Consider the following 20,050-nt stretch of genomic DNA (forward strand, 5'->3'; position numbering starts at 1 on the left):
TCTCAGCTCCAAGGACATGGCCTAGACCATAGAAGATACTCAATTGTTTGTTGAATAAATAATTGACATGAATTTTAGCCAAAACATTTTCTTAATGGTTTGTGTGTGCCTTTATTTAAATACACTGTATTTAAAAGAAAATTAGTATCTGTCTTCCTCCTCCTTCTCTTTCTCCTCCTTTATTCTTTCTCTCTCCCTCTTTCCTCTTTCCCTCCCTCACATACACACCTTTTTTTTTAGTTTATTGCAGTGCTAGGGATCAAATCCAGGTCCTCGTGGATGCTAGGCAAGCATTGTACCAGCCTAAGTGAATCTGTAACACATAGATCGAGAATTGAGTGGAAATTCTTCCATACCAAGTTATCCACAAAGTCTCTGTATCTCACCTAATCCTCTAGCAGTACCTTCGTGGGATGTGTACCCTGTGCAAATTAATAGTTGTTCACAGAGCGCTTACTTTGCAGCCACTATGTGAAGAGCTGGACACAGTAGGTTTAGTATGGTCCTTGCTCTCAAGCTCTGTGTCAGCCACCTATTTCTTCCCTCTGAGTCTGTGCCTTACATATAATCCCCTGGTTATAATTTGCTTTGTCTTGTCTCAGGTTGTTCATACTTGTTTCTTCTCCATCCTGTTTAGAAGCTGGAGCTACATGCTCTGGGTTTTTTGTTTGGTTGGTTTTTGTTTTGTTTTGTTTTTGTGTTCTCCATAATACCAACTTTTGTTCAGTCTCAGAGAAGAGATACTAATGCCCACTTTCCCAGTCATTTGCCTTACCATTGATTCACCAGTCATTCATATTTATCAAGCACCTATTATATGCTAAGCACTTATGGAAAACTGAAGAATACAGCAATAAGTAGGACAATAAGGCCCCTATTCTCATATAGCTTATATTCTTATGGAGAGGACAAATAAGTAAACCAGTAAGATTATTTCAAATACTGTCAGTGCTGTAAAAATAATACGATAGACTGTGGAGTAGAGGCAGTAACTTAATGGTCAGGAGAGCCATTTCTTTAGAGGTGACAACTGATAAATGAACTATGGAGAGAATGAAAGAACAGCAAGTGCTAAGACCTTGGAGTAGGACCAAGTTAAGCATGCTTGTTTCTGAGCACAGATTTAAAGGTTTAGCCCTGACTTTGAGGAGACCATAATTTAGGCAAGTCACTGACAAATAATTGCAAGGCAAACTGAGCAGTGCCATATCAGAAGAGGGTAAGGACTACAGAACACTATGAGGTGCATCAGAGGATGCAAAGCTTGCTAGACAATGGTCCTTGCCCTGGAAGTGACTTAAGGCCTAACAGAGAATAGCTGGTAGACAGTATTAAAGTCTCAAGCAATACATGTTTCATGCAAGAAATAGGTTGCCCTGTGGGTTCAGAGCTGGCCTTACATATATATCAACACTAACCACTAATGTTTTTCTGGGGGCTTACCATATGCCAGGCACTGTGCTAAGCCCTTTACATGTATTATCTTAGTCCTATCAATAACTCTGTGATGTCAGCAGAACTCATTGGTTGATGGCATGTACTGACACTCTCCTTGTATTCTCCTGCTCTCCCTAAGCACCAGATCAGAAGAGGGCAACCTCCCAATCACTTCTAACCCCCCAGCTCCAGTAGCAAACTCAGTTTTCAAGAAGACATGTGTGGCAGTGGAACCAGTCCTGAGAAACATGTCTGCCAGTTTTCCTGCTAGTAATGAAAGAACAAAATAGGAACATTATGTTTCTGATTCCTCCAGAATTTATTTTGAAAGTAATAATGTTCTGTTGAAGGCGGACCTTTTTTGGTGCTCTGAGCACTTTGGTCTGGTCAAGTTCTGCTAGTGTGGCAGCATGGTAACAGCATTTTTATCTCTGACTGCTAAAGGAGAGAGTTGGGGCACAGAGAAGAAAAGATGTCTTAAAAGGCTTCTGCCTGCATCAGGAGCCAAGCCCAGATTAAAAACACTGTCAGTGCTCCAGGCTGAATGATATAATTTATAATGTCCACTGGGCAGACTAGTTTCTCACATCCATTCAAATGGCCACTTCTGAGCTCTTTGAGCTTCAGGAACTGGAATAACTGCAAGAAAAATTGATTCGAGAAACAAGAATCCTCCCAGATCCCCAAAGCTTTTAGGATAACATCCCTTTGGATCAGCTCACAAGCCCTTCATGAACTGGTTCCTAGTGACTTCAAGTTCATCTCTTTCTCAGCCCCGCCCCAGTCCTTAGCCCTAGCCATTCTACTGACTGACAGTTCTGTGATTACATTATGCTTTTCCTACTTCTGATCTTCCAACTACTTTTGCCTACTTCAAATGCCTATAGCCCTTTCATCAGGTTAATTCTTGTCTTTCAAAGTTATGCTGAAGCATCTCTATCAGAAGCCTTTCCCAACATCTGCTTCCCTCACACTGTCCCCACCTGGGTCACTTGCTCCTCTGTGTTTCTCCCATAGCATTTTGGACTCAGGCTTTGCAAGGCTTTCTCTCCCACTGAACTGGACACCCCTTGGAAACAGGGATCATATATTAATGAACCTTATATTCCCAGTGTCCAGCATGAAATCTTGCACATAGAGATAAATCCTGTGGGTCCTAAATAAATCCCTCTTGAGTGACCACTAAATTCAAGCCACCCAAGTCTACAACAATCCTTTGCACAACAAGCACCAGCCAACAAATATGATACTTTTCATTGGTCCTCTTCTACATCTGCCATGACAGTCTATGGATGAATGTTGTCCCTCAAGTTCTTCACCTCCCAAAAAATAAAAATAAAAAATCCTTGCCATGATTTAAAGCATTACCACTGGTCACACTTGATTTGTGACCCACTGTGATCTCAGGTCATTTTTGTTATTCCTACATTTATGATGCGGCATGAATCCCCACATTGCATTCTCATTTCTTCAGCCCATTTCCCCATTTTGACCATGTCTCTGGTCAGATGGGAAGTAGCAGGCATATCTTGGCAGACATTTTGGCACTGATTTTGCAGGGGGAAGAGAGGGAGCAGAGAGATAGTTACTGAGACTCATTTGGTGTGTGACTCCCACCAGACTCTGATATGTTTGTTTCTAGTACCTAAGTTTCTTTCATTTGATCTTTGCAACAATACCATAAAGGTAATATTATTTCCATTTTATGGAGGAGGGCACAGGGGAGTCTGCATGTTGAGTCAGGTCTAAATTAAAATCCTAGCTCTATCTCTTGTTAGCTGTCTCAACTTGAACAAATTAATCACTGAGCCTTTGTGTTCTCATCTATAAATAAATTGTCCTGTCTCCAACATTAAGAAAAAATAAAATAATATAGTATATGTAAAGTGACTAGCACTATGCTTCACACATCATCAAAATGCAAAATAGTAGCTATTAGATTAAGTATTTGATCTTCTCAAGGTACACATCACTGCAGAAAAGGTGATACCTTCTGCTTGTGGAACAAATTTTCTGCTTCTAGAATATACACCTACTTCTGGAACACATGTTTCTATTATGCTATTTTTTTCTTGCACCATGTTATCATTTTCAGAAATACTTTTCCAGGAATTTCAAGAGGCTTGAGCAGTATTCATACCAGACTAGGGACAGGCATTGGGAATTTGGGAATTTTAAGGCTGGATTCAGAAGCTGAAGGATAGGAACAAAGAAAGGGAAGACCTGGTTAAGCCCAGACCAGATCACACTATTTATCTATAAACACTCAATCGTTAATCACCAGCTGGTCGAGCCCAATGCTCACACTTAGGCAAGGGCAACATGGGGCTAGGGATGTGAGAAGTGGGCAGGTAAGCAGCACCAGAGCCTGCAAGCTAACATGTGGTCAAGTAACACTTGGAGTTTCTGGACAGGGTGCAAGTTATGGATGGCTTATCTGAGACAGTTATTTCTGTTTACAAACCTCTATTTAATTTCCTGTCAACTCATTAGACATAACTGCTTACAGTTAAAGCGACCAAATCCATCTAATCTTGTCATTTTCCCACTGGTTGGGCATCAGAAACACCTGAAGAACTTGTCAAAGCTGCTGATTCTTGAACCCCAGCACTGAGAAATGGATTCTATTAGTATGGGGTGGGGCCTGGGAAACTTTCTTCCTTTATTTCATATTTCTCTCTCTCTCTCTCTCTCTCTCTCTCTCTCTCTCTCTCTGCTCTCTATCTCCTCTCTCCTCTCTCACCTCTCTTTCAACTCTCCAGGTAATTCTGAAGCTCACCTTTTTCTTGGGGGAGGGAGGAACCCCTACAATAAGTTAGTGGTTATATTTTTATTTTATATCTGAGGGAATAGGCCCCAAACCAAGTGAAGTAACTTCCCTAAGGCCATACAGAGTGTTAATAGCAGTATTCCTTCTACCTGTTTATTCCAAACTTTCTTTGTACTTTGGTCCCAAGCAACCCAACTAACAAATAGCTGAAAAAAGCAAGATTTGGAAATTGCCTCTGGGAAAGTTAACAGAGATGAAGCTAACTGCTTCCAGCGCATCTTAGGTAAGGACTTCAATGGGACAGACTCACAGGACCCAGATGTTTTCCTTGTTTGATTTTGAAAGCTGAGACTTTCCCAGGCTCATGACCCATAGAGCCAAATGCTGGATTAGCTGTTGCACTGTATTATTGGGGCCTGACCCCTGCAGCTGCATGGAGAATTGTGGATTGCTTGTGCAGGCTGCAGCTCTCCATCCATCCTGTGTGCATTTGTTCTTGCCAGTGTTGAGTGAGCAGAGAGGGATCATATATGGAGAGCTGGGCACTCACTCCAGTGGGGAGAGTGAGGGGATTGATGGGAACTCAGCTAAGAGCTCACTGGGAGACTCACACCCCATTGGAGCTAGGATTGATTGGCTGGAACTTTCTCACCCTTCTCAGTTTGCCTGCACTGTGTCCTCTGGGTGCCCCTGCAGAAAGGGAATTGCTCTCAAGGGCAAGGAAATTCAGGGTCTCTGTGGTGATCCACCTTGGGCCTTCTTCCCAGAAGCAAGCAGCCCTCCATTATAGAAGGCAAGTGACCCTCAGACAGCTTTCTGTTTCCTGATCCCTTTGCTCTGTCTATACTTGGCATCCTTCCCATTTCTATCTCTTTTTCTACCCTCTTCTTTCTCACACTAAATAACTCTCCCTTGGGTGCTATGTCTACAATGTGTGGAATATGACCTGTCCTAACAAATTTTGCAAGGGTAACGAAAGAGGGAGTGAGGAATCTAGGTGGTATCAAGGTTACTGAGGATGATTTATATACTTAATGCTGCTAATTGCTTTAACATGGATCCAGGCACAAATGCATGTATTATTATCTACTTTCCCAGCTTTTAAAAAAGGGTCTTATCCCCTTTCCAACTGGTTTGTTCTCCTTTCTCTAACTAACTGGAGTTTCATGACATAGTTCAAGTGGTGTGGGGCAGAAGGGTGAGCTCTGTAACTGGAGTTAGGAGGTCTGGGTTTGAGTCTCACCCTTGCCATTTCAGGCTACACTTGTCTTGGCTAAGACATTTCACCTTTTGGCAGTCAATATTCATTTCCCCAGGTTGTGGAAAGACTCAAAAGTGACCAGAGCAATAACACGCTTCATTAGCCAGAATGTTCCTTATAGCTATCACTTGTTGCTACAGAATTCCACAAGAGGAGGTAAAAATTAGGACTGGAGGTGTGGCTCAAGTGGTAAGCACTTGTCTAGTAAGTGCAAGGCCCTGAGTTCAAATTCAGACTATAGGAGGAAAAAAAGCCCCACTTTTAAGGGCTTACAGCCCAAAGGGGAAAATAAAACCTCCTTGCATTTAACCAAGGAGCATATCTGCAAAGCACTGAGAACTTTTTGTGAAGAGGGCTCCCCCTGAAAAGCTGGTTCTGGGCAGCTGGGATTGTTCAGGGAGACTCCTGCAAGAGAAGCACACACCCTTGGTCTGCCCAGCCTTGGAGAAAGCAAAGCTTTCCCAGCTGCTTCTTTGAAAAGCCTCAGATGCAGCCCAATGACGAGCTGCATAACAAATGCGAGAAGTCAAGTCACAAGCTGTGCTTTATGGAATCCAGACTCCACCGGACACAGTGTGAGTCTCCACCAAGAAGTAAACCCCACCCACTGCCTAAACTGCTGCCACACAATTTCCCATCTCCCAGAAGTGAATACAGGATGAACTCAGAACTGCAGGACTGAGCTTGAAGCTTTATCTTAGTATGTCCAGTCCCTGCTCCCCACTTGTTTTAACTGTTCTCTTCCACACCACTTCCTCCGAAGGGAAGACAACTTTAAAGCTCCAGAAAGATAAACCACCCAGGGGTGCTGAGAGGAAGAAATGAGAATATGCATCTCAAGCACAGGTATATAGAAGTTTTACTGAATGTTTTTTTGTTTTGGTTTGGTTTGGTTTTTTGTAGTACTGGGGTTTGAACTCAGGGCTCACTCCTTGAGGCACTCCACCAGTCCTTTTTTATGAAGGGTTTTTTTTAGAGATAGGGTCTCATAAATTATTTGCCTGACCTGACTTTGAACCACAATCTTCCTGATCTCTGCCTCCTGAGTAGCTAAGATTACAGGTGTGAGCCACCGGTACCTGGCACACTGAATGATTTTATCATGATTTTACATTGCCTCTCTGAGCCTCGCTTTTCCCATGTACTTCAAGGAGATTGGACTAAGTGATATCTAAGGACTCTCCTCCTAAGAGCCACCTACTCCCTGATTTGTTGCTTGCTAATGCTCCTCTGCAGCCTTAGTCTTCTAAACTAGCTTCTGTTAGTCCAGACCAATAGAAGTTCCTTGGAAGTCTGAGGTGTTTGTCATCATCCACAAAGTAAAGGCAAGGTCTTCTCCTGGCCCAAATACAGTGCCTCACACCTGATAGGCCTTCAGAAAATACTTATCAAATGAATGAACAAATGAAAACTGGATGTACAGTTTGCACTTCACCATGCTGTCTCTCTAAGATGTTAAAGCTATACTAATTTCCTATTATCATTACTAAAATTTATCATCCCAGCCCTCAGGTTACTGAGAATAGTCAGTGTATTTTAATGTTACTTGCTTTAACATAGACCCAGGTACAAATGCCTGCATTATCTACTTTCCCTTGAGAACACTGTTAGAAAAGTGGCCCCCTCTTCAACTGATTTGTTCTCCATCTCCCAGCCCCACTGGTGACTGAGGCAGGTCTAAGTGTGTGAATACACTTAGAAAAAGGAAGCTAGGGAAGAGGAAGAAAGGTGCCACAGGGCCTGGGGCTATTGATGGAGGCTTCCTGTAAAAGGGTTTTGAACTGGGTGCTACAGGCAGGTGGTCCCAGAGCTGAAATTAAGGAACCATAGTGGCAGAAGAGGGGATAGGGTTGGGCAGAACTTTTTGTGCATCCTCAATCATGGGTTTCCATGGAAGTCTAAACCTGGACTACTGGTGAAACCCACTTCCCAACTATCACCTCTACTCCTGGGGTACCCCTGAGTCAAGAACTAACCCAAGTGGTGGGAGGGGACAATGTCTACCAGGGCCATGCTTGAGGGTCAGGTCTGGAGCACTGTAAACACATTAGACGGAGGTTTCTTTCCCAACGTGGAAGACCCTTAGCCTAGAGAAATAGAAGCAATATCTCCAACTCAATGGGTAGGCACAGAGCTGGAAGAAAGGAAGACTTCAAAGCCAAGAACACAGGAATTTGAGGTTCTCATAGGCAAAAGGTCCCTCCTACACTTCAGAGGGATTGAAGCCCCTGAATACTCTGTCACAGGGGGCTGGCCCATGTCTTCTTGCACACCTCCCACCCAAGAAAGAACACAATCATCCAGGCATCATGGTTGGACAGTGCTGATGTACCAGCATTCATAATGACTTGGGTCTCTGCTACTGCCCTACATGACCCCAGAATAAGCTCAATCCCTATTCTACACAAATGCCTGCTGAGTACTTAGAGGCAGTATTCTTGAAACAGACTGGCCATTGCCTTCTGCTATTTATAGGAGCTATCGCATTTGATCCTCACAGATCTTCAATGAGGCAAATATTGTAATTTCTATTTTAGAGAAGAGGAAATAGGCTCAGAAAGAATGAGTATCTTGTTCAAGGTCACACCAAATCTTAAGGTACATCCTTGTCAACTTTGTCTTCCCCTGTCATAGTCCCTTGAATCTTGTCTTCTTCACACTAAAGGAAGTCTCATCTCAGATCCCCTTATTGCCATGCTTTCTCCTCAGTGAGCCAATATGAGAGATCCTGCCTCCTGGGCAGGGAAAGGCAGAAGCTGAAATAGAAATTCTTCCTTGGGTGAATAAGGAGAGGGCAGCAGAAAAAGGGGTATAGATATTTGAGGAATCTGGACTACCTCTGGCTCCCCCAATCCTCCCACCTGTTTCCTGCCCCACAGACATCCAGTATTCTGCAGATGAGCTGAGAACTTCTGAAATTCTTTCAAAATGGATCACCTGCATTTCCCACACTGAGATTCTGCGCTTTTTCCTCTTCACCAAATTCCCAACTCAGAGGCATAGAAAATGACCATGTTCAAAACCACAGAGGAAGTCACATCAAATTCCAAAGAATCTTACAGACCCTGATCTCTGAAAACAATGCAATATAAGAAGTCAAGAAGAAACATATAAACTAAAAACACACTTCTAAATCATCCAAGAGTTAGAGAGGAAATCACAATGACATTTGTGAAATGTTTAGAAATTAATGATAAGGAAAACACAATAGTTTCTAAGTTATTTCCTCTGTGAAGCCAGCCCTAACCCACAATTCTCCACCAGATGACTCTCTACCCTCCACCCAGCTCTGCTCCCAGGAGGCAGCTGCAACAGGTTCTGGGATCCTTGGCTTCTATTGGGGTTCTACTAATGCAGAAACCTGGCCAGAGATGGGAGAAAGGACAGAAGGAAATGAGGCCCTTATTAACCACCCCCTCTAGTGTCCTTGCCCCATGGGCTAGGTGTGTCCTCCACCTTAAGCCATAGTGCCTGTCAGTAGCTCCTTCCTCATGGATCACACTCCCACCGCTCCTTCCTAATCTGGGGTTGACAGCTACCCACTACCTTTTCTAACCCTTTGGTGATACACTTGGTTTGTCTCCACCCTGACTCTACCTATAAATAATGCCTTTATTAAACTCTTAAACACTCAGCAAGGGTGTTTCATGTGTTTCCTGAGGATACCCCACCTTTTCGTAGTACTCAGCCATCAGTGCATAACCATGTTCCCATTTCTGGATAGCTGAGGTCTGGCCCTGCATTATCTGTGTATGTGTTGTACCAACTGCTGACCTGTCAGCACCTACGGTCAGTTACTTGTTCAATACCAAATTCCGTGAACTCAGAGCACAGGCATGCTCAGTAAAGATATTAAGATATCAAATTAAATGAAGTAGATGTGAATCTCCTCCATATGTAAATGTTTGTTTATAGGTGATTTGAGCCAGATTAAGACTCAGAAATAAAAATACAGAGAACTCTAAGCTGAAGCAAAAATAATTCATCAAAGAATGGATCCTCAGGAATATGACCTGGAGTTCTTAAAAGATCTAGTGTTCTCTTATTATTGAGTAGGCAGGTCCACCCAGGGGAGCCCACCGGGGCATCTGTGCCATGGTGGGAGTTCACTTGTGGCCTCCAGGTCTCCCCTACACACACCTGTTCACTCACTCTCTCCAGGGGGACTTCTGCAGTTCATCCGTCTGCAGTGACCTTCCTACTCTAGAAGGCCCCCAATCTTCCCTCCTGTCCAGACAGAGCCAGCAACCTGGCTCCTGGGCTTGGGCTCTGGGGTACATTAATTATTAGTGAGCAATATCTGCCTGTCCCCAGGAGAGGAATCCTGGTGGAAAAGTAGGCAGAGCAGACCAGGTCTGGAAGGGTTTGGATTTGGTTGGAAAGGAGGAAGGAAAGAAGATCAAAGAATGTCTGGGACAAAGGCCTGTTGGTAGGAAATGGGGTGAATCAAGCTCCCTCCCAAGTCTGTGATTTGAGCAGTTGTTGAGAGGTGTTACTCAGTCCTCTCAGAAGTGAGTGAGTCTGTTTGGGAGTGATTCCCGGGGCATGCACTCCTTCACTCATTCATTCAATAGAGTTTCCAGTGCCTCCTATTATGGGGCCGCTAGTGGGAATCTGAGGATATGGGCATAAATAGGCAGTCCTGAGACTTTACTGTGTTCAGGGACAAGTGAGGCACAGATGATTCCAATAGGGCAAGAAAAACACCATTTATCTTTTGTTTCTGCTCCAAACGGAAGGCTGGGCTTGCCCCCACTTCACAGCCTAGGAATCCGAGGCTGCCTCCTTGGGAAAGGCCCATGGAAACATCCAGAGGGCGACTGCTCAGTTAGTCCTTTTCCCAACCGGTGGCTGGGAGCCAGATATGGACTTCCCGGAAAGACGGCCTGTGGTGCCTGTGTGTTGGGGTGGGGGAGTCCCTTTCCCCGCCCCGTCCTTCCCCGCCCCATGGCCGCGGCGTGGCCGGGCCCGGGGCGGAGCTGGCGTCGGTGGGGCTGGCAGGCGGGCGGGAGGGTGGCCGTGGCCCGGCGGGGCGGGCAGACGCGAGGACCGGCAGAAGGGCGACCCAGAGTGCGGGGATGTGACCGCGCGGGCAGAGAACTCGAGCTCTCCGCCGGGCGGCCCCGGTGAGTGAACGATCGCGGCCCCGCGCCCGCGGCCGAGCCTGGGGTCCACTTTCATTTCTTCCGCGGCCTGGTGTGGCACGATCCGGAAGCGGCCCCCTGGCCAGGCAGGCTAGCCACAATCCTTGGCCCAGGGTCCGAGGCTCACAGCAGCGAAAGTCGAGGACCCGGGTGGCGGTGGTTGAGGGGGCGTGTCTTCGGGGACGGAAATGTCAGGCTGGCTCCTCTGGGTCCTGCGACCTGTTTGGCCCTGACACCTGGAGGTAGGGCCAGGTCGTAAGGGGTAGTGAAGGGTTGTGGGTGGCGTGCAGTCGTCGCCTCTACTCTTGGATCTTGTCCCAGGCTGGATTCTGAGTTCAAGCTGGAGCCATCCTAGGGCTGAGTTCCAAGGTGTGGCCCTGGCAGGGGACTGAATGTTAGAAACGGGCAGGGTCTTCATTTCAGAAGCCCAGATATCCAGCCAGGGAAGGAGCAAGCCACTGGCCCCTTATCCAACACTGGGAAGTGGGCACTAAACAGGGGAAGGGGCATGGTTCAGGGAGGGGGACAGAGGTCAATAAGGGCTTGAGGCTGAGGAGTGAAGAGCAGTAAGGGACATGAATAGAAACAGCACCTACCCTGTACTCACCTCTAAGGTAACATTTTTCTGGGAAAAGTACCAGGACTGGATGTGCTATAGCAGGAAGGCTAGACTCTAACTCAGTGGTCAGGACACCCAAGTCACTGGGGGGAGGGGTCAGTTGGTTTTGAGACAGGAAGCAGGTTGATCTGATTGGTGGGGGAGATGCTGGACCTCTCCCTCTACTCCCTTCCTCTCCTCTTATCTGTCAGGCCAGTGACAGGTCTTGTCATGGGCTTTGTGCCTTGTCATGGGCTGCGCCCCCCTTATCCCAGTCCCTAGTTCTGCCTGTAACCTACTACATGAACATACTCTCCTCAACTTCCCTTCCTGGGCCTCAGTTTCCCCATCTGTAGAAGTGCATTGGACCAGTTGATAGCTCAGGGACATTTCAACTCTTAACACTTTTTTTTTCTTTTTTGGCTGTACTAGGGTTTGAACTCAGGACCTTGTGCTTGCTAGGCAAGTGCAGTACCACTTGAGCCGTGCTTCCAACCCTTCAACTAAGACTCTGAGTCTAAGCTTTTCATAAAGCCTGACTCCAACTTTGTGCTATGCCCTAACCTAAGCTGCAGTTGAGGTGGGGACAATAGTGGCCAAAAGCAGCCTCCACGCAAGGTGGAGATCTGGACTTAGTAGAGAAGGCTGTGGAAGGAGGTAGCATTCAACCTGATGGAGTGTGGAAACCAGCTGAAGAAAAGAGACAGGTGAATCTGGGTGTGTTCAGGGATCAAGAAGAAACCCAGGGTGGTTGTTTGTGAAGCAAGTGGGAGGTAGGGCAAGAAAGGTATGGTAGGGAGTTGAAAGGCAGGTGAGGATATGTAGAACTGTCAATAAAGATAGCCATGCAAAGATGGGTCCAGGAACCCCACCTAATTACGGTATGAGTGATTTCCGAAGCACCTGAACCACACAGAGTTTAAAATGAAGATAACAAGTAGAGCAGGGATGTCTTCTTCACTCAGGAAGCTCACATCCCACCCTAGCACTCCTTTGGGAAGAAGTTGAGGGGCAAGAATAGATGAGAGGACCTTCCACATCTTCAAGCTTCTTTCAAGAGAACAAAATCCTGCTGGAGGACCAGTCTCAACTATCCAAACTACTCTAGTTTTTCCCAAGTGTTCCCATCCTGCCTGCCTGTTGTGGTACAAGAAAGGACCCTTGTCAAAATATCTTCTCCATGGGTTCAATTTTTTGCCAGAAGTAACATTGCTCCCATATGTTCTGTGCCTTTGTTTATACCCAATTGTCACCTCATTCCCACCCTCTCTTCCCCAATCCTGTCCCAGCAGTTACCAGAGGTAACTGTAGAGCATTTCAGGAAAATGCTCTACTGAAGCCAGTCTAAGGTCAAGTCCAGCCTTTGTGACTGTGTTCAAGCCTCAGTGTGGGGCTAGAGTCAAGGCACAGACTGACCAGTGTCAGGGCCAAGTCAGAACTCAGTGCTTGGCTTATACATGACCTGGGTGCTCAGTCTGAGGTCAGTGCTCAGTTTGTGGCTAAATTCCAGTCTCAGCAGGTGGGTCTACATTTCTCAATAGTTCACACACTCACAGGAAAGATGAGCTGAAACCTCTGAGTGACCCAGGATTTGCATGAGCCAAATTCATGATGCTACAAGTGTCAGCCAGCAAGTGAATGATGGAACAGGGAGGGCAAGAACCAGGACTTGCCAGTCGCAGTTACCTGTAACCCAAGATACCCAGGAGGCTGAGATCGGGAAGATGGTGGTTTGAGGCCAGCATGGGCAAATACTTTGTGAGACCCTCCATCTCCATAATAACCAGAGCAAAATGTACTGGAGGTGTGGCTCGTGGTAGAGCACCTACTTTGTGAGTGTGAAGCCCTGAGTTCAAAACCCTAGTCCCACCAAAAAAAAAAGAAAAGAAAAAAGAACCCAGTGCTCAACCCCCTCCCCCGCAGTCTATTCTGAGTATAGAGATCCTTTAGTTCTAAGAGGCAAAGCAAACATCTCTGAAGTATAGATGGATGGGTCCAGCTGGGTAAGTCTGGCTGCACTCTACTACCCTCAGTAGCAGGCCCGTGGAATCAATGGAGTGTCAGGTGCAGGGAGAGACCAGTGGCTTGTTCAGGTTTGAAACTGGAGGAAGGCAGCTTGTGAAGGAAGGATCTCCATCCTTTGTGAGAGGAAGCAGTCCTTGCAGGCCTGCCACCCTCCCCCTCCTCCAACGCCTGCAGCCACATACAGAGGCCACCCAGCTGGCCAAGTGAGGGCCCTTTCCTCTTTCAGGGTAAAGAAAAAGAAAAGGACATTTTTGGTAGAAAAGTCCCTCTTGCTCCCTGGGAATCCCCGCTGGCTGGATAGACTGTGGGATATCCCAGAGGAAGTCTAAGTCCAGATCCCCTCCCCTCTCCCCCTCAGCACAATGCAGCCACACTCTCCCACGCTGTACAGCTGGCCTATAGGGCTCCCAGAGATCATCTTGTCCAGGCCCCTGTCTCCTGGTGGGCCTATAGCAGCCTCTGCCACCTCTGGAATGGTCAATAGCAACTCTGATGAGCACTTGTTTAGAGCCCAGGCCCCACCCTCCATAAGATACAATAAAAGCAGAGAGGAAACAAGACAAGATGAGAGGTTTGTGAGGGTGCAGCACAGCAGCTAATGTAAACTTGATAGGGTGTGGGGTACTGGATTTAGGGGATAAGGAATTTGATTCTAGGTAGAGGGCTGAGACAGGCAAGGGGTATTGTGAAGTAAAAGCCCATTTGATAAGCCCCTGACCACTGACTGCCCCATGCCCTTGTCTGCGCCCTCAGGTCCCTGCCCTTGGACACCCAACTCTGCCAGGCGTGGCCATGGCACTGTGCCTAAAGCAGGTGTTTGCCAAGGACAAGACATTCCGGCCCCGGAAGCGCTTTGAGCCGGGCACTCAGCGCTTTGAACTCTATAAGAAGGCACAAGCATCACTCAAGTCTGGACTAGACCTACGCAGTGTAGTGAGGCTGCCACCCGGAGAGAACATCGACGACTGGATCGCTGTGCACGTGGTAGACTTCTTCAACCGTATCAACCTCATCTATGGTACTATGGCTGAGCACTGCAATGAGACCAGCTGCCCAGTAATGGCTGGTGGTCCCCGATATGAGTACCGCTGGCAGGATGAGCGCCAGTACCGGAGGCCTGCCAAGCTTTCTGCGCCACACTATATGGCATTGCTCATGGACTGGATCGAGGGCCTCATCAATGATGAGGATGTCTTTCCCACACGTGTTGGTGAGTGCCACCTGACTAGAAGGTTACCCTGGCCAGAGAGGGTAGAGCCATTAGGAGCCCAATCCACACATGGGACATTTAGTTTGATACAGGACCTCTGGGAGATGGGTGGTTTTTCACCCCCGTTTTGTAAAAAGGAAACCCATTGAGACAGGTTAGGCCTCTTGCTTAAAGTTAAATATTTAACTAGGACTGCCTAACTCCCACTTGGGGCTCTTCTTGTCCAAAGCATAAGTGCCCCCTAAGGACTATGCCAGCAAGACCACAAATACTATGATCCTCAGAACCTTTCAGAACAGGTACTTCAAGGTATTCATAACAGATCCTCTGACTTGGGCGGATCCAACCTCCTGGGAATTTCCTCTGACTCCTGGACCCAAGAAAGATACATATTTTCCTCAGATTAGGGTCTGAGAGCAGGCCCAAGCCTGGAGCCTTTTTTTATCTCAGCTGGACAGACTGAGACTGTGAGGGTGGGGAGGGGAGATGAGTGATGCCCTGCTTACCCACCCAGGAGCTGAATAGGCATGACACTGTGTTCATCACAGCAGCCCCACCTTTACCCTGGGCCCAGCCCCAACCTGGGCTATAGAACTCAGAGATGGGTGGGGCAGGTGGTCACGCCCAGAGGGAAGAAGTCTGAATGCTGAGGGAGCTGTGCACTGAGTTACAATTCAAAGCCCATGGCTCCTCCCCAGCGGTGGCTGCTGTTTTCTTGCACTATCATGCCCAACAAAATGTCCCTTCATTTTACACAGGAGGAAACTGAGGGAAGGAGGGAAGGAGAGAGAGAGAGAGAAAGAGAGAGAGAGCAGTTCAGTGCACTCTCTAGTTCAGGAGTTCAGGTCTTATAGGGTCAAGACCTAAAGTCTAGATGGGCAGGGGTAGGATAAGGGTGTAGGGCCTGGTCTAGGCCTGGCAGGGCTCCCAAGGAGGCCAAGCTCCACCCACCTGCGAGCAGTGAGTAGGAAGGGGGTCTGTGGGCTAGGTGTGGACCTAAACTTGAGCTTTTACTCCCTTCCATCCTACATTCCTGAGCTTGTGAGCCTCATACCTTTAGTAGAATAACTCTGCCACAACAAAGAAGAGCATGTAAGTCCTGGGTCCTCCTGGGAGCAGGGTCTGTATCATTTAGTTCTGTGGGGTGCTACAGTGTAGTACAAAGAGAGTTTGAATCCTTCCTCCAGTCTGAACTACTTAATAATTACATGGCTTTGGGCAAGTAGCTTCGCCTTTATACACCACCTCCATTTTATCATTATCTAGAATGACTATCAGATCCATCAGCAGAATTGTTGTAAGAATTCAAGGCCAGAGGTACAAAGGGCCCAGCTCAGGGCTGATCTCCCAGATGAAAGTTTCTTTATGTTACTGAGTATTTAAAAGAGTAGGTGATTTCTGAACTAGTTCTTGAAGAATTAACAATTTTCAGGGCTGGCAGAGTGGCTTAAAAGGTAAGAGTATCTGCCCTGCAAGCGTGAAGCCCTGAGTTCAGACCTCAGTACTGAAAAAAAAATTAATAATTATCAGCATTGGGGAGCTGCCACTGTGTGAACATTGAAAAGAAGATGAACTAAGGGTGTGGGTGATCATGATCAGATCATGAAAGGCCTTACTTAGTGCCTTGCTGGGATGTTAGGGCTTAATCCTGAAGGCCCAGGTTTTCTAAAACTAACCCAGATGTTAATGAACATCTGGAATTGTATACGAGTGTGTAATGTGCACCTCCCTCTGGATCAACATATTTCTGGGGAGAGTTTGGGCCATAACTTGTATTATGATCTGAGAAGGGTTAATCAGTGACAAGGTTGCAAAGCCCTGCTTTAGGCAATTGGAAATGTGGAAGGTGATTTGTGTCTCAGCTGGGAAGAGGCATCTTCAAATTTGTGCTTTAAAAAGGAAAGTACAGGGGCTGGGGACAGAGCTCAGTGACAGAGTACTTGCCCAGCATGCTAGAGGCCCTGGGTTTAATCCCCAGCACTGAAAAAAAGTAAAATAAAATATATGAGAGAGAGTGAAAACTCTCTCTGTGTGTCTCTCTCTAAGGGAAGTATGCTGAGAAGTAGCAGGGGGAGACACCCTGGGTAAAGACTACCCATTTGGGAGAGGGCAGAGTTAGGCAGTGTTTTGTCAGCAGGATGTTGATCCCTCCTTCTGCCCTCTCTCCATCCCCTAGGAGTTCCCTTCCCCAAGAACTTCCAGCAGGTCTGCACCAAGATCCTGACCCGCCTTTTCCGAGTCTTTGTCCACGTCTACATCCACCACTTTGACAGTATCCTCAGCATGGGGGCAGAGGCGCATGTCAACACCTGCTACAAGCACTTCTACTACTTCATCCAGGAGTTCAGCCTGGTGGACCAGAGGGAGCTAGAGCCCCTGGTGAGGCCAAGCCCCAATTGCACTCCTCTACCTCTGAGAGTTTTGAGATCCAAACGCTGCCTACTATAAGAAACTCTAATACCCAAGCAGATAAGTTAGGAGAGGAAATTCATTTTACAATGGAGTCTGTACTTTAATAGTCTGCAGCCTAGGGCTGGGGTTGGGGGAGGGAAGAGCCAGGCTCAGTAAACCCTATGGTTTTGGAAGGGACTGCCTGGTAGGCTGAGATAGGACTGACCTGACACCCCCAACACATACACCTTGTGTCTCTACAGAGGGAGATGACAGAGCGAATCTGTCACTGAGCCCAGACCTGGACATTGCTGCCCATCAGATGGACCATCTGAAGACAGCATGGCTACAGGAGGGGACCCTTTGGAATCTGATGGTAGAGAAATCTAAAGGCTCCTAGAACCTCTCCACATACCCAGTGCCTCTTGACTTCTGGCTCTCAGAAGTCTGCCTATGTGACCCTCTGAGTGCTTGTGAATGGAAAAGGGAGGGCTTCAAGTAGGCAACAGAGGAAAGATGTCTAGGAGTGAGGTAGGCTACCACATTTATTCTCTGATACTTGAGACTTCCCTGGTGGTCCCAAGCCTATTTGGGAAATGTGGATGTGGCTGAGATGATGTCAAGAAAGGTGCAAGAGAGTGAGTGCCTATGTATGAGTAAGCAGAGATGCCTGTGTGTCTGTGCCTCTGTGTGGTGTGTGTGTGTTTGTGTGTGTGATTTTGACTGTGTGTGGGGTCTAGAGCTAGACCCTCCCTGGCACATAGTAAACCTTCCATAAATGTTGGATGGATGGATGGATGGATGGATGAAGAGGTTGGGACCCTCAGACCATGACCACTGTAAAAGTAGTGACATCTCAGTATCCCCACTCAGGATATCTGATCATGTGTGTAAATGCACAAAATGTGGCTGTAGATGTAGTTCTACAGTTAAACCCTCCAGGCTTCCTATTAACATGAGTCCTGGGAAGCGGGGTGGAGATTGGAAGGGGGAAACTTACCCTGAGTTCCTTAAACCCTTGACCCACCACACAGGTGGTTTCTGATATGCTCAGTCAGGGATGCTCAACAACTGTCACTTCTCCATGCCTCCGGGAGGGCCTGATAATAGCTTCCTGGGGGGGTCTGTGGATGATTCCTCATGTCAGTAAAGGTCCCCTGGCTCTTAAACTGGGACTCATATATTCTGATGTAGCTACCAGAATCTACAGACTTGCTCCTAGGACCCAAAGTCCAGCACAAAATAATATTCCAGCAAAGAAAGTAGGACTTGAATTAGGATCACGTAGCTGGTGGAGAATCCCTATCCTAAAAGTAACTGCCTCCTTCCCAACCATCCCTGAGACATTCCAGCTACTTGGATCCCCAGGCACACTATCCAGAGAGGCTGGGATGTTCATTCAGCACCCTGTTACTTAGTTCCTCCATGACCAGCCCTGTGCCCAAACCCACAAATGGGAAATGGAGGCAGGAGCAGACTTTTTCACTCCCAGAGCCTCTACCCTGGGAGACCAGGATGGAGAACCAGAAGGACCTGAGAATCATCCAGTCTCAGCCTCTCAAAATGCAAAGGAGGAAAGTGAAGCCAGGAGAAGAGGAAGAAACTGGCCAAGGCCTCAGAGTGAGACTATTGCAAAACTGGAGCAAAAATGAGGAGTCTTCACTCTCACCCCAGGACTGGTTGCTATACAGAGAAAGGGTTTGACAGACCCTCTCCTGTTCCTGCTCTGAGCAAGGATTTCTAGCCTGATGCCAGAGAGCCCCACCACCCTAGGGTTGGCTGGGGTTGGACACTGAGCCAAGCCTCCAAAATCATGCACCTCTTGATGGCCTAGAAACACCTGCCCTCTGGGGAAACAGATGGGGCTCTCAGGACCAGCCAGCTGGGCCTGGGACTTCTGCCTTTGCTGCCTCTAGAGAAATTACCAAGGGAAACATGCCTTGCCAGCAGTTCTGGACTGAGGGGAGTAGAGGCTTCCCCAGAGTGGTCTTTAACTTCCTGATGGATTCTAGGCTGTGGCAAGGGCTGATTGTGGAGAGGGGTGGGGGAGGGGAAATCTATTTTTGTGAAACAGAGGAAAGACTATTGTTGTTATTTTTGGTAAAATAAAAGAGACAAACCAAAGTACTCAACTGGTGGGAAGCTGTGGTCTGGGCGCCACATGGCTCTTGGCTGATGGTGGGAAGAGCTGGACCAAAATGGGGCTGGCAGAGCTTTTTGCCCTGAGATCCTGAACTATGTGGAGGTCTGACTGATATGGTCATGTCTGGCCTAGTTCTACAGGATGGGAACACCAACATTCTCCCATGGCTCTGAGGATTCTAGACCAGGTCAAGCTAGGACCCTTGGGGAGGAAAGGGCTCACCCTAGCTTTCCAGGAACTTAATCTGATGGAGAATCTTTCCTTATTTAAGTTCAGGTTAACTGGCATTGGCTATTCTCACCCTGTCTTTTTTATCTGGGTGGTTTCAGGGAACTAATAGGTAAAGGGACAGAATAGAAATACAGCCCCAACCCTAATTACAGGAGAGGAGGCCATTCTCAGAAGGAAGATGTTGATTGCTGGATGAAGCTCAAAGTGGAAGAGGTAGATCTGGGGCTTACTCCAGAGCTTACTCCTCAGGAGACACCCAAAACTCTTGGCTCAGGTCTTACTGTCATTCCACTGACCCTAGCCCACAAACCACACAGACAGGAGTTAAAAACACCTTGGTTCTTAAGAGTTAGCAAAGACCCACCTGCAAAGGAACCAGCCTGGCTTTGTGCAGGAGCTCTCCTGGGAGTTGGAGTCCTGGCCTCCAGTCCTAGCCCCACCCCTGAAGTACCATGGCAAGTCCATTTCCTGTATAGACCTCAATTGCCCATCTATTTCATAAGAACTGGGAGTGAACCGGGCATGGTAGCTCATACCTGTAATCCTAGCTACTTGGGAGGCTGAGATCAGGGGAATCGAGGTTCAAGGCCAGTTGGGAGAAAAAGTTCCTGAGACTTCATCTAGCATGAATCTCATTTAGAACACAGGCCTGAGTGACTCAGGACTAGTTGGCTATTGAGGTAGTTGGAGAATAGGCCAGCAAAGCCTGTGAGGACTTGAAGCTCAAGGTCCAGCCTGGAAGGTGATTGCTAAGAGAGGTTGATATACATAGCCTTCAGATTGTACTCAGAGAATCTGGAAGGAGCTATACACACAAGCTTGTGGGGAAGACTCTCCTCT

At 47.2% G+C, this 20,050-nt stretch overlaps 2 protein-coding genes across 5 annotated transcripts in view; both read left to right on the forward strand.

The window, feature by feature from the left end:
* Atpaf1 (ATP synthase mitochondrial F1 complex assembly factor 1) overlaps window positions 1-86 on the forward strand; it is a 34,523-nt gene extending 34,437 nt beyond the window's left edge. For both annotated transcript variants that reach the window (XM_074080220.1, XM_074080216.1), the window contains exon 10: window positions 1-86. This exon is cut by the window's left edge and continues 239 nt beyond it. The gene's annotated coding sequence lies outside the window, so the exon portion shown is untranslated.
* A 10,347-nt stretch (window positions 87-10,433) lies between these two features.
* Mob3c (MOB kinase activator 3C) lies at window positions 10,434-18,963 on the forward strand. Of its 3 annotated transcripts, XM_020178011.2 has the most exons (5): window positions 10,441-10,594; window positions 11,643-11,917; window positions 13,989-14,445; window positions 16,622-16,824; window positions 17,100-18,963. In XM_020178011.2, the coding sequence occupies exons 3-5, from the start codon at window positions 14,028-14,030 to the stop codon at window positions 17,127-17,129; spliced, it is 651 nt and encodes a 216-aa protein (XP_020033600.1). In that variant the 5' UTR covers window positions 10,441-10,594; window positions 11,643-11,917; window positions 13,989-14,027; the 3' UTR covers window positions 17,130-18,963. The 3 variants fall into 3 exon arrangements, with proteins under 3 accessions (XP_073936325.1, XP_020033598.1, XP_020033600.1); XM_020178009.2 differs by lacking the exon at window positions 11,643-11,917 and having other exon boundaries at window positions 10,438-10,594; XM_074080224.1 differs by lacking the exons at window positions 11,643-11,917; window positions 16,622-16,824 and having other exon boundaries at window positions 10,434-10,594.
* The last annotated feature ends 1,087 nt before the right edge of the window (window positions 18,964-20,050 follow it).

Source organism: Castor canadensis, chromosome 7 (genome assembly GCF_047511655.1).
Source record: "Castor canadensis chromosome 7, mCasCan1.hap1v2, whole genome shotgun sequence".
Lineage (NCBI taxonomy): Eukaryota > Metazoa > Chordata > Mammalia > Rodentia > Castoridae > Castor > Castor canadensis.

Coding starts and splice junctions, on each gene's coding strand:
- Mob3c (XM_020178009.2), top strand. CDS start 14,028: ATGGCACTGTGCCTAAAGCAGGTGTTTGCCAAGGACAAGACATTCCGG. Junction 14,446..16,621: donor TGTCTTTCCCACACGTGTTG/GTGAGTGCCACC, acceptor TCCATCCCCTAG/GAGTTCCCTTCCCCAAGAAC. Junction 16,825..17,099: donor AGAGGGAGCTAGAGCCCCTG/GTGAGGCCAAGC, acceptor GTGTCTCTACAG/AGGGAGATGACAGAGCGAAT.